General features: G+C 41.7%; 1 protein-coding gene across 4 annotated transcripts in view; it reads right to left on the reverse strand.

Annotated features, from left to right (window-relative positions):
* LOC148442013 (cholesterol 24-hydroxylase-like) overlaps positions 1-13,740 on the reverse strand; it is an 86,136-nt gene that overhangs the window by 48,132 nt on the left and 24,264 nt on the right. For all 4 annotated transcript variants that reach the window (XM_088464383.1, XM_088464381.1, XM_088464382.1 and 1 more), the window contains exons 6-9: positions 9,616-9,754; positions 3,818-3,928; positions 2,440-2,596; positions 1,563-1,625 (exon numbers count right to left, since the gene is read on the reverse strand). In XM_088464383.1, the coding sequence (XP_088320509.1) occupies positions 1,563-1,625; positions 2,440-2,596; positions 3,818-3,928; positions 9,616-9,754 (470 nt within the window). The remainder of the gene's footprint in view (positions 1-1,562; positions 1,626-2,439; positions 2,597-3,817; positions 3,929-9,615; positions 9,755-13,740) is intronic.

The following is a 13,740-nucleotide window of genomic DNA, read 5'->3' on the forward strand; positions in this document are numbered from 1 at the left end:
AACCAATCCAGATCCAAAACCAGGGTAGATCCAGATCCAAAACCAAAATACGGAGTCAGCGCACATCTCTAATTTAAATATAAACAGAAACACCTATAGGTTGTACGTTCTATTTTTCAACTTAAAAATGTAAAAGGTTAGCAGAGATTGCTCCGGTACTAACCTATCTAGCACCGCTTGCCGCTGTCACCATAGACCTCCATAGGGATGGAGGCCTAACACAATTTATTAAGCGTCTTGGGATGGCGTTACCCTATATCTGGTAATGGGGACCTATAAAGCCAGGAAGGCTTCACTTTATCTCCGCCAGGTCAAATTACTGTGCCCATGTGCGGATGCTGATGGTGAGCTTCAGAAAGCGCAATACATGTTATTAGTTAACACAATAAATAGACCTCTTACAATGTAAGTATGTCTAGCAGTCACCATTAGGCTCTCTCCTGAAACTTTAGCTCTGGTTTGTTGTCTATTAAGTACAGTATCAAGTGGTCTGGTCATAAAGTCTGACCCAACCTGTTATGAACTATGCAGTATTGTCTTTATTGTATACAGAGGATCGTGAAGCAATGACCGCACGAGGATTGGAGACTGTTGGACTTCAGTCACTGCAATCACTTGAGAATTGAGGAACTGCCATTAGCTGTTCTTGTGCTATAGTGGAAAGGGAATTATCTGGGCCTACTGTACTACTGTCATGATGAGGGGTAGTTACTGCTTTGTGTGGTAGTAGTAGTACAGGTGTTTGGCATAAATGTAATAGATGCTGCCTTGTCAATATATACATGGAGTATCATATGATGGAAGAGGAGAGTTCAAGTGTCCACAGTCTACTCTGTAACGGATAGAAAGCCACCGGAATAGATGTTATTTATTGCCCTCCGAAAAGGTCCTGCTCTTGAGCTTCCTGTGACAGGAAGTGACCCTGACATACCTCTAGCAGATCTCCCCTGAGCATGACCCAAGAGGGGATACATTCACCATCATTATTTAGGTTGACCAATCGCATTGTTCCAATGTGTGTCTTTAGGAAGATGAAAGCAGGACTGCGTGTCCTCATGGAGATAATGAAATATGGGACAGGCAGCAGGAAGGTAACTGCCCCACGTTACCCACTCTTTCTGTTGCAGAAAAGGGCTGTAATTAATGGTCTAACATTTAGCGGCCATGAGGCTAATTAATTGCTCACTAGCTCATAATGGCAGCTTGGGGTCACTTACCAGGCCTCAGAACGAGGTCTCCTAATACTCGCCTTCTCCTATTCCCCACAGTATGGTAACTGTCAATAATGTAAAGTAATAATGCATGTCTGGTCAATATTGTACATCATTTATTTGAATATATTATTTAAACTATAGGGATTATATGTTGCTAAAACACTAAGCTATATATGTATACAGTATTTTGTTCTAACATGTATTACAGACAATCCTGAAAATGTTTTATATACCCACTGCTGTCAATAAAAAGGACCTTCTCCTAAAGCTTTTTTTTTTTTTAAACGATCATTCAAAATAGCAACCTGTTTATTTAATGAATGTATATTTAATTATTTGTTTACGAACCTGCAATGAAGAAAGTAACAAAGTTATCCAGCAAATCCTCCATATCGCAGTCTTCCTCCAGAGCTGTGGACAGGATGATAAAATTAGTGCATACGGTTTGTTATCAATGGGTGCGCGATAAATCTGAGCACTCACTTCTGGTTTTTTCTTGTAACGAACGACTACAAGTCTGTTAGATCATGTCCATATACAAGTGAGACAATACATGTTGTTACGTTTGTAATTGTATGTGTAACAATCCGATCAGTTGTTTTATTTCCCCAGCTTGTTCATCCTCAGCTCTGGTCTAGAAGACCAAGAGCATCTATACAGAGGTACTGGAAAGACCCGTGCCCCCTTTATACAAAGGACACCGCAATCTTCTGGGCTGATTTCCTCTATATTTCATATTTTGAAAACAGCAGCGATTCACGGACATAAACAATTAAAAAATTTCCACTAATGCAGGCAAGATTGTTTAAATGAACAGTAAGGGTAAGAAAATAACATATATAGGGATGGCCATCGGTGGTTCCGTCAGTCAATGGCACAAAACAATCTATGGTGAACCATCAATGATTTTCACCCCTCAATGGTCACCGCTTGGTACATGGCGGGCCCAGGCCAATCATGATCGAGGGTGGGGCTGCTTAGCGGGCCTCCAAGAGCAGGACTAAGCTCCCTGCCACCAGGAAGAAACAGAAAACCATCGGGTCCCAGTCTTCCATCGATGGCGGAGATCCACTGGATCTCCGCCATCGATGGCAAAACCATTGGCCATTGGTAGTTAACTATCGATGGTCTATGGCAATCCCTAATATTATATAATCATCCGCAGCTCTGCTTCCATGATAGATGTTAGAGATGAGAGACAATTCCTAACGTGACGGGAACACACCTGCGCCTTTGAGAATCTGTGTGAGTATATCCACCGGAATCTCCTCTCCGTCCTCTATCGCCTTTTTCCGTCTCTCAATGCATTCTCTCCCCGTTTTCCTCAGCAGGAGGACACTTTTCTGAACGTCTTTTACAAAGGCTCGTTTTTCCCAGGAGTACTAGTCATGGAGAAATAGGTTACTTAGTAAATGCTAATATAAAGTAAGAGCTTCTGAGCCTAGAGGTAGCAGGTGAGGTACAGCTGTAACTGCGTAGAGGCTGGGCCTGATCTAGAGGTGGACGCTAATTCCGCCACAACTGCCGCAGCCGATGGAATTCATACAGGAAAGCCAACCGGCTACGGTGCTAATCTGCCACACTGCACGCCAGATTCAGAGATGGATGCAGTTCAGACCGCTGCTGCGTCTACAATGTGAAAATATCCTAATGCAGCATATTGACTACAAAGTCTGAGATCTTCTCCACAATCATGTACCCACTAATAATGTATGACCAACCAGCTCTGCGGTTTCTGTCATTTGCTCAAATCTATGACGCTCAGGGCTCGGATTCAGATGTGGACGCAGAAGTGCGCACAGCAGAGTCTATTGGCGGTTGCCATCGGTGACTTTATGCAAATGCCGCTACAAACTCCTTCCCTTGTGTACATCTGTGCCGCTGAATGTGAAAGGACGGAGACGCCCACTTTCTGCGTCCGTACCTGCTATAATACCGACTGGTGCATCCCTAGACGCCACAATCAGTTGCACCATTGGGACACAGCTGCTATTACTGACATTCCAGCGACATTCCCATATCACGCCCATTAAATGGTCCATTTCTCGTCACCGCTCAGGAGCGCCCAGCACTTTTCCACAATGTGTCTGACACCGCCTGTCCTGATCAGCGCCTGTGTGCGTACACTCTGTGTAATGCATGCGCACCGCACATTTTTAGGAATTTTTGCACATGCGCAAAATATGGCTCACCTACGTGAATATCGGCACTGCGTGCAGCTCTGAATAAAGCCCTTAATGTAGAGTACCAAATACATTATTTTGTTACTACATAACAAACATAAGCCACAACACAATTATAAGCTTGTCCGAAAGATCCGATGATTTGTTCTTGGATATTGGCAGCATTGTAAAGTCTATGGGCGCTGCCGACAGACCGACCAGCAGTTTACATAAACACCTCACCTCTGTAGGCAAGGAATCTGCCGAGATGCAGGACAGATAATTTATCTGACAGTGTTTCTCCAGCATTACCGATATCCAACATGCACAAATGTCACTTTATAGCAGTGTTGTCAGTTATGTATCATTAATTTAAGAAATAATTTTTAGATATCCCATGGCAAACACATGCTGGGAAAAAAAGATATATAAAGTTCTCACCCTGAGTAGAGGATTTCTCATTTCCACCATGGCCCTCATAGCCAGAGATATGGCTCGTGGAAACGGCGTCTGATCGTCCTCCAGAGCGTTCAGCTCCATCCCAAAGGCTACCTGGTAAAAAACAAGTGTTATCAGGGGCGCCAAGAGGGGGGGGTTTCTAATTACATGGGGCTGGGCTTAATGGAGGGGTCCGGCGTAGGCCCAGGTCCACTGCCTGCCTCCCCCTCTACCCCTCACCTGTCAGCAGCAGCAGTGTTTCCTCAGCCCAGCACATGATGCACCCACTCACAGGAGCATGGCATAGCACCCAGCAGCTGGGACTAAAGTATTCACTAATGTATTAGGATGGCGGGACAGTCCCATAATAGCTGCATTTGGTACACACAAAAATGAAAGTGCTACAGCTTTATATTGTACATCTCTCATGTAAATAAAGCATAAACAAAATCTATTTTCTGTTATAGAGATAGATGTATGAAGAATTTAAGTTTGTCATAACATCAGGTCATCTTATACACACACATTCCGCAGCACAGATCCTAACCCACTGCTCCATGCTCCTTCCTCACTATCTACCCCATCTGTGTCGCCCCTGTCTGTCTTAGAATGTAAGCTCTCAGGAGCAGGGCCCTCGTCCCTCACGTGCTTCTCCTCCCCCTACTTATAGTATCTTTTACTCCTAACTCCCCACAATGGCACCTAACACCTGGTTGCTGAGGTCCTGCTGCTGGTGTTATGCAGCTATGTGTATAAACCATGTCCTTGTCCTGCATTGTTTTATATTACTATTAACTGTTTGTTTTGTGTGCTCATTTATGTACTGTGTAAGGAGCTGTGGAACCTTTGTGGCGCCATATATATATATATATATATATATATATATAAAGGATAATAAAAATAATATAATAATAATGTTGAGATGGGACCATGGTGTCTGTTGCCACTGATCAGATGCAGCAGTAGCAGTCTTCTGTGACTGTGCGGGGGGAAGGGGTTCCGGTTTCTGCTTATCTTTCATCCACAAACCACAGCCCAGTGAATTATTCAGATATATTTTGCCCATTTTAGCTCGATTTAAAAAGCATTGAATTGTCATTAATGTCTCATTTATGTCAAATTGTTTCCCCTACAATTTTAAACTGCTCAAGCCAGACGGAACCCAATGTACATTACTGCAGACATTCATTTTTATTGAGAAACTGTCACTGAAGACAGTGGGGAGCGAAGGGTCATTGAAGTTATTTGAGTAATTGTTAACGTACTATAGCAAATAACAAATATTTCCATGTACGCGTTTCTCTGTTCTTTATAGGTTTATGTAATTGTGTCTGCCTTTATTTCCTTTTGCAACAAAATTATTTCTTTATGTTCATTGCTATTTATTTGTGGTTTATTTGCACTTTTCTATACATTTTTCTGCTGGTTTTATGCTGTGAAATATACTGACTACATGAAAAGTCTGTTTATGCTGAATCCTGTTGGAAATTTCAACAAATGAATGATGCAGATACAGTATTATTTTCAAGGCATTTTAATTAGGAAAAACATGGTAGGCGGCTTTAGTTGGTGGTCACCAGATAGTTGAGCTGGAAACGGGAATATCACTATTTAATTAATTTTTCAATAGACGCTGAATCTGATTTAGTCAGATTTAGCTGAAGTTTAAAAAAATAGGATTATATGATACCCATCTGTTAAATCTGTTTCTCGGAGTCCAGCTGTGGGACACTGCTACCTTGAATGTCACTGAAGGATTTGTAACATAATTGAAAATTCATCCCCTCTACATCCCACCTGTGTCTAGTGGCCAATAGGAGCTGAGTTCAATGTGTCAAGCACAGTTATGAAAGAAATTCAACATTCAACAGAACAACAGTCAACCAGAATAAAGAAATGATGGCAAAAGGGTGGAAAAGCATTTTTATCTTTAGAACAAAAGACATTAAACCTGTAGAACTTGGTAAAGGTATGAATGAAGGACCAAGTAGTTGCTGTGCATAGATGTTCCACTGAAATACCATGCCAAAACACCCAAGAGGCCCCTACCAAATGCAAAGAGTACACCACCAAGCAGGCCGGCATTGGAACTCCCTCCAAAGCATATACTTGACATATAGTCACCGTTATATCTCTGGTCACAGTCTACTTTGAGGTCAGCCAAATTCTCATTAGTGTCATATAAGATAAGAAGACTAGTAGTCCTTCTTAGAGGTTTCGATCATTTGACATACAGTACTGTATATTTATAAAATTCAAACTACATTCAATAATGAAGTACAAAGCTCTCCACTCGGATTTAATTCCTAAAGTAGAGCAGGAATAATAATGTTGTCATTCATGTAAAAAATGGAACACCACATTAGGAAGAAATGTGGGTCAAATTCAGAGAACCGCCAGATTTTGATGCAAAATTAAATATTCTGATTTGCAGGACAAGGCTGATAACTCGGACACTCGACAAGCAGAGGCAATAGATATCAAAAATGCTACCTTCCAAGTGAGGTATTTGAAGTCAACCTAATCCAATGGTCCAAATAGAGGCTTTTGTAAAGCTGAGGGGACTAAATTTAGGTTCCAAGAAGGTACTGCTGGAATATGTGATGGTTGTACATATGTTACTCCTTGCAAGAAGGTTTGGATTTCAGGAATGTTAGCCAACATTTATTTTGGAAGACAACTGGGATATTTGATTTTGAGGATAAACATAGCCTATAACCCATTTTTGTCTGTAAGAAGAACATTCACCTGGCTGAACAAAGCTTGTAAACCTGTTGTTCCTCACACCAGGCCACATGATCTGATGTGAGAAATATGGTTATTTCGGGAAGAGACAGTCTTTCTTGCTTGAATCATTGCCTGGATGACAGATTATGAAAGACTCTTCACTCGAGGATCATGACCTCAACAACAAAGCTATTAAATCCCACCAAGGTAAGTCTCGATGTAGGTATGGTCACTGATCTAGGAGATCTGGTCAAGCGGGAAGAGACCAAGGCATTTCCACTGCCAGATTAAGAATATCTGTAATCCACAAATTCTTAGACAAATTTGGTGCCACCAAGATTACTAGTACTTGGTACTTCTAAGACTCCTCAAAAATATCAAGATGTAATAGTAGAAAAGGAAAAATGTATGCTAGTTAGCGCCACAAAATTGACACTATGAGCACCTTTGGATCTAGGGTTCATGTCCCATACAGAAGTAGTTTGTAGTTCGATCTGAATGCTGTAAGGTCTATTTCTGGATGTCCCAATTTGTTCAACATTTGCAAAAGATACTACTTGGTGGAGAGATCACTCCCACAGAGGTATCCTGTTAGGATGTAGCCGAGAAGCGTTTTCAATTGCAAACAGTTCTAATTTGAAGATGTGTCAATCCACCTCAGTGCCGCCATCTACACCCATAGTAGCAGTGTACCCCAGCTAGTATGAAAGAGAAATTACTATATGTATATGTAGATATAATTAATGCCCCAACTTTCTGGTAAACCTTTAGAACTTGCATCCAGACTTCATCTATAGCAGTCCCCTTTCCCATACATCAGAGTCAGCTCACTGGTACTTATTTGCCCCTAGGTCTTATCTGTGTGGTAAAATAGGTTTCATAGAATCTGGTGCAAATAGTTATATATTGGAGGCTGAACCCAAGCAATAATCTGCCTAGTATAAAAGGTCTGTTGAGATGATAACAAACTCTAGGGCAATACAATAAAGAAAAGTCAGTCACAGATTCAAGCTCTGTGCAGGCAGATAATAGAAGTGTAAGGACACTAGCTGAGGTCAAGGCAGGTGGCATGCAATTATAAATGATAACAGGCAAAATTCAGGGCAGACGACAGACAAGTATAATCAGTAATTTAGCAGTCAAGGCAGATGGTAGGCAGAAAAGTAAAAACAAACCAGGTTAGTAATGGGTCTTAAACGCTATAACAGGCAATGAGTTAGGGCCATTGACAGCCTTATAAATCCACCTGAGACCAATCCCAATTACTCAATTAGCCCAGTCCTCATTGCATTAATGAATGAATGAATGAATGAATGAATGAATGAATGAATGAATGAATGAATGAATGAATGAGTGCCTAGCACATATACACTTCTAGAAGTCAGTGCAGATATTAAGGCAACCAATTAAAAATCTATCTGACCTGAGATGTTGTTGTACAACTGATGCTATCATTGGATCTATCCCAGAGTCTGTCAGTATATGAATGACTTTTTCCACAATGTTTTAAATACAATTTTCAATGCACAACAAAACAATCCTCACCAGGTAAGCTCGCAACCCTATTCTGGTAGCTTGACCCAGAGAAACAATTTATGTAATGAACCAGGAGCCTCTCATTGTCATTTCTGTAAAGCTGGCTACACGTCTAAAGATTATCTGTCCAACCAGCCAACTAGTTGATTGGTTGGAATGAATATCTGGTAACGTATGAAAGCAAATGACAATCAGCAATTTGCTCCCAAACGCAGGAAAATGGACAAAAACTGTTGTTTGAACAAATTGTTTAGATCAAACATTTGACAAACTTGTCTGACGCCATTTTCATCTGTTTTCTGGAATTTAGGAGCAAATTGCTGATCATCAGTTACTCCCATACATTACCAGATTCTCATTCCAACCAATCAACTAGTTGGCTGCTTGGACAGAAAATCTTTAGATGTGTGGCCATCTTAAGGCTACACACTCATAGTAATATTTCAGAATGATAATTTGAGTAAACTAATCGAAAATCATATAGTGCGTAGCACACATCCTATATATATATATACACACACACACACATACAGTGGGTAAAATAAGTATTGAACACCTTAACATTTTTCTCAGTAAACATATTTGTAGTGGGGCTATTGTAATGAAATTTTCACCAAATGTCAGCAACAGCCCATGCAATCCACACATGCAGAAAAATCAAACCATAGATGTCCATTAATTAGGTTATGTGTGATAATGTGAAATGACACAGGGAAAGTATTGAACACATGAAGGGGAGGTGCACAAAGGCATGGAAAGCCAAGACACCAGCTGAAATCTATCAGTAATTAGAAAACAATCCTGCCCCTTGTCAGTGCAAATTATTATAAGCTGGTTCAGTCCCAACTGATGGCCTATAAAAAGGTATCTCAGTACCAAGGTGTCACACAAGAAACATCTCATGATGGGTAAAAGCAATGAGCTCTTTCAAGACCTTTGCAACCTTATTGTTGCAAAACGTCTGAATGTTCCAGTGAGCACTGATGGGGCCATAATCCGGAAGTGGAAAGAACATAAATTCACCGTAAACCAGCCGCGACCAGGTGCTCCTCGCAAGATTTCTGACAGAGGAGTGAAAAGAATTATCAGAAGAGTTGTTCAATTACAGGATGGGGCCATTCACTGAGTAATAAATAATAAATCGGTCTGTGCAGCTAATTTCCAATAAAGACTAATCATATTGAATCAATATAATGTAGTTGGATGGTAACGGACCCAGCCTAAAGGCCCCCATACATCAGCAATTGATTGTGGCAATTCTGCCATGTGCAATCGATTGTGTATAAAAATCTTTCCCTTTTTCAATCGATTGTGGCAATTCTGCAATCGATTGAAAAAGGGGAAGATTTTTATACACAATCGATTGCAAATTACAGAATTGCCACAATCAATTGCTGATGTATGGGGGCGTTAATGAGACTATACTGCACCCCACGTGTGCATTTCACACCTTCCAATAATTAGTGTCTCTGCCAACACCAAATACTGTGCAATAAATCACTTATTAGTTAAGAAATTAATCTATTCATTGAAGTGACCTTTGATATGACATCCAGTGTGACCCTGCTCAGCAGACCGTGCATTCCAACATGACATTTCCCATCAGCCTTTTCTGTCAGTGTCTCCACCAGCTTCTCCGCTTTCTCATTGAAGGGCTCCATTAACCCAATCAGGTAGCTGGAAAATAATACATTTAATGTAAAAGAAATATCCGATCTCCCATACGGCACAATACAGCGCAATAGATGCCGATATTCTGTATGCGATAGTCACTATACATGGAGAAGAATCATGTTACTTTTCACTGGTTTTAATTTTTCCACAGACCACTGAATTTATCTTTCACTTTGGAAATTACAATGCTACTACAATGTACTATAGTGTTAGCCATTGTGACATTATCTTGTTTAATGCTAATATTTTATGTCATTTTTGACATAATAAATAATAGAGGGCCTGATTCAGTAGCATACACAATTACGATTACCACTGCAATCGCCTATGGATCGCAGCTGCGAAAATATGCTAATGCCTGCCAAGCACACCCGCTGCTGCTTTCTCCCATACATCCAACCTCACTCTCCTGTGTAAGCATCGGTACCATTGAAGCACATCAGCCAGTCACACAGCATTCACAACAGGTCTGACCAGCCGCAGCAGGGGCGCATCTATAATGGGTGCAGGGTGTGCGGGGAACACGGGCCCGCACTGCACACCCTGCACCGATATAGTCTTATACTTACCTGTCTGTAGTCTCCAGAGTGCTGCTCTACAACCTTCCCCACCCCACACCCTAACCCACCCCGTTAGTGCCTAAACCTAAGCCTCCTCCCTTTGTGCCTAACCCTACCCTCCCCTCCAGTGGTGCCTCACCCTAACCTCCCCCCAAAACCTAACGCTAACCACGCTATGCTACCTAAACCTAACGCCAAGGGCGCCCCAGACTTACCTCATTCGGGCAGCCGCCTTTCTGCATTCCAGCGTCAGGATTAAGATAGGCGTTGGTATTTTGAAGCCTATCTTAAGTCCCTTGTCAGGCTTTCCCCATCGGGATTTAGACCAACAGCATCGCGGCCCGCCGGTCTCATAACTACATCCCCAGTAACACTGATGTACCATAAACCTATATGCATGCTGTCTCATACAGTAACTACATCCCCTGTAACACTGATGTACCATAAACCTATATGCATGCTGTCTCATACAGTAACTACATCCCCTGTAATACTGATATGCCATACACCTCTATGCATGCTGTCTCATACAGTAACTACATCCCCTGTAATACTGATATGCCATACACCTCTATGCATGCAGTCTCATACAGTAACTACATCCCCTGTAACACTGATGTGCCATACACCTATATGCGTGCTGTCTCATACAGAAACTACATCCCCTGTAACACTGATATGCCATACACCTATATGCGTGCTGTCTCATACAGTAACTACATCCCCTGTAACACTGATGTACCATAAACCTATATGCGTGCTGTCTCATACAGTAACTACATCCCCTGTAACACTGATGTGCCATAAACCTCTATGCATGCTGTCTCATACAGTAACTACATCCCCTGTAACACTGATGTGCCATAAACCTCTATGTATGCTGTCTCATACAGTAACTACATCCCCTGTAACACTGATGTGCCATAAACCTCTATGCATGCTGTCTCATACAGTAACTACATCCCCTGTAACACTGATGTGCCATAAACCTCTATGCGTGCTGTCTCATACAGTAACTACATCCCCTGTAACACTGATGTGCCATACACCTATATGCGTGCTTTCTCATACAGTAACTACATCCCCTGTAACACTGATGTACCATACACCTATATGCGTGCTGTCTCATACAGTAACTACATCCCCTGTAACACTGATGTACCATAAACCTATATGCATGCTGTCTCATACAGTAACTACATCCCCTGTAACAATGATGTACCATAAACCTATATGCATGCTGTCTCATACAGTAACTACATCCCCTGTAATAATGATGTACCATAAACCTATATGCATGCTGTCTCATACAGTAACTACATCCCCTGTAACACTGATGTGCCATACACCTATATGCATGCTGTCTCATACAGTAACTACATCCCTGTAACACTGATGTGCCATACACCTATATGCATGCTGTCTCATACAGTAACTACATCCCCTGTAACACTGATGTACCATACACCTATATGCGTGCTGTCTCATACAGTAACTACATCCCCTGTAACACTGATATACCATACACCTATATGCGTGCTGTCTCATACAGTAACTACATCCCCTGTAACACTGATATACCATACACCTATATGCGTGCTGTCGCATACAGTAACTACATCCCCTGTAACACTGATGTGCCATACACCTATATGCTTGCTGTCGCATACAGTAACTACATCCCCTGTAACACTGATGTGCCATAAACCTATATGCGTGCTGTCTCATACAGTAACTACATCCCCAGTAACACTGATGTGCCATAAACCTATATGCGTGCTGTCTCATTCAGTAACTACATCCCCTGTAACACTGATGTGCCATAAACCTATATGCATGCTGTCTCATACAGTAACTACATCCCCTGTAACACTGATGTGCCATACACCTATATGCATGCTGTCTCATACAGTAACTACATCCCCTGTAATACTGATGTACCATACACCTCTATGCATGCTGTCTCATACAGTAACTACATCCCCTGTAACACTGATATACCATAAACCTCTATGCGTGCTGTCTCATACAGTAACTACATCCCCTGTAACACTGATATACCATAAACCTCTATGCGTGCTGTCTCATACAGTAACTACATCCCCTGTAACACTGATGTGCCATAAACCTCTATGCGTGCTGTCTCATACAGTAACTACATCCCCTGTAACACTGATGTGCCATAAACCTATATGCGTGCTGTCTCATACAGTAACTACATCCCCTGTAACACTGATGTGCCATACACCTATATGCGTGCTGTAACACTGATGTGCCATACACCTATATGCATGCTGTCTCATACAGTTTCTACATCCCCTGTAACACTGATGTAACATAAACCTATATGGATGCTGTCTCATACAGTAACTACATCCCCTGTAACACTGATGTGCCATACACCTATATGCATGCTGTCTCATACAGTAACTACATCCCCTGTAACACTGATGTACCATAAACCTATATGCATGCTGTCTCATACAGTAACTACATCCCCTGTAATACTGATGTACCATAAACCTATATGCATGCTGTCTCATACAGTAACTACATCCCCTGTAACACTGATGTGCCATACACCTATATGCATGCTGTCTCATACAGTAACTACATCCCCTGTAACACTGATGTGCCATACACCTATATGCGTGCTGTCGCATACAGTAACTACATCCCCTGTAACACTGATGTGCCATAAACCTATATGCGTGCTGTCTCATACAGTAACTACATCCCCTGTAACACTGATGTGCCATAAACCTATATGCGTGCTGTCTCATTCAGTAACTACATCCCCTGTAACACTGATGTGCCATAAACCTATATGCGTGCTGTCTCATACAGTAACTACATCCCCTGTAATACTGATGTACCATAAACCTATATGCGTGCTGTCTCATACAGTAACTACATCCCCTGTAATACTGATGTACCATAAACCTATATGCGTGCTGTCTCATACAGTAACTACATCCCCTTAACACTGATGTGCCATACACCTCTATGCATGCTGTCTCCTACAGTAACTACATCCCCTGTAACACTGATGTACCATAAACCTCTATGTATGCTGTCTCCTACAGTAACTACATCCCCTGTAACACTGATGTACCATAAACCTATATGCATGCTGTCTCATACAGTAACTACATCCCCTGTAACACTGATGTGCCATACACCTCTATGCGTGCTGTCTCATACAGTAACTACATCCCCTGTAACACTGATATACCATAAACCTCTATGCGTGCTGTCTCATACAGTAACTACATCCCCTGTAACACTGATGTGCCATAAACCTCTATGCGTGCTGTCTCATACATTAACTACATCCCCTGTAACACTGATGTGCCATAAACCTATATGCGTGCTGTCTCATACAGTAACTACATCCCCTGTAATACTGATGTACCATAAACCTATATG

Source organism: Taudactylus pleione, unplaced genomic scaffold, assembly GCF_031769625.1.
Source record: "Taudactylus pleione unplaced genomic scaffold, aTauple2 ptg001661l, whole genome shotgun sequence".
Taxonomy (NCBI): domain Eukaryota; kingdom Metazoa; phylum Chordata; class Amphibia; order Anura; family Myobatrachidae; genus Taudactylus; species Taudactylus pleione.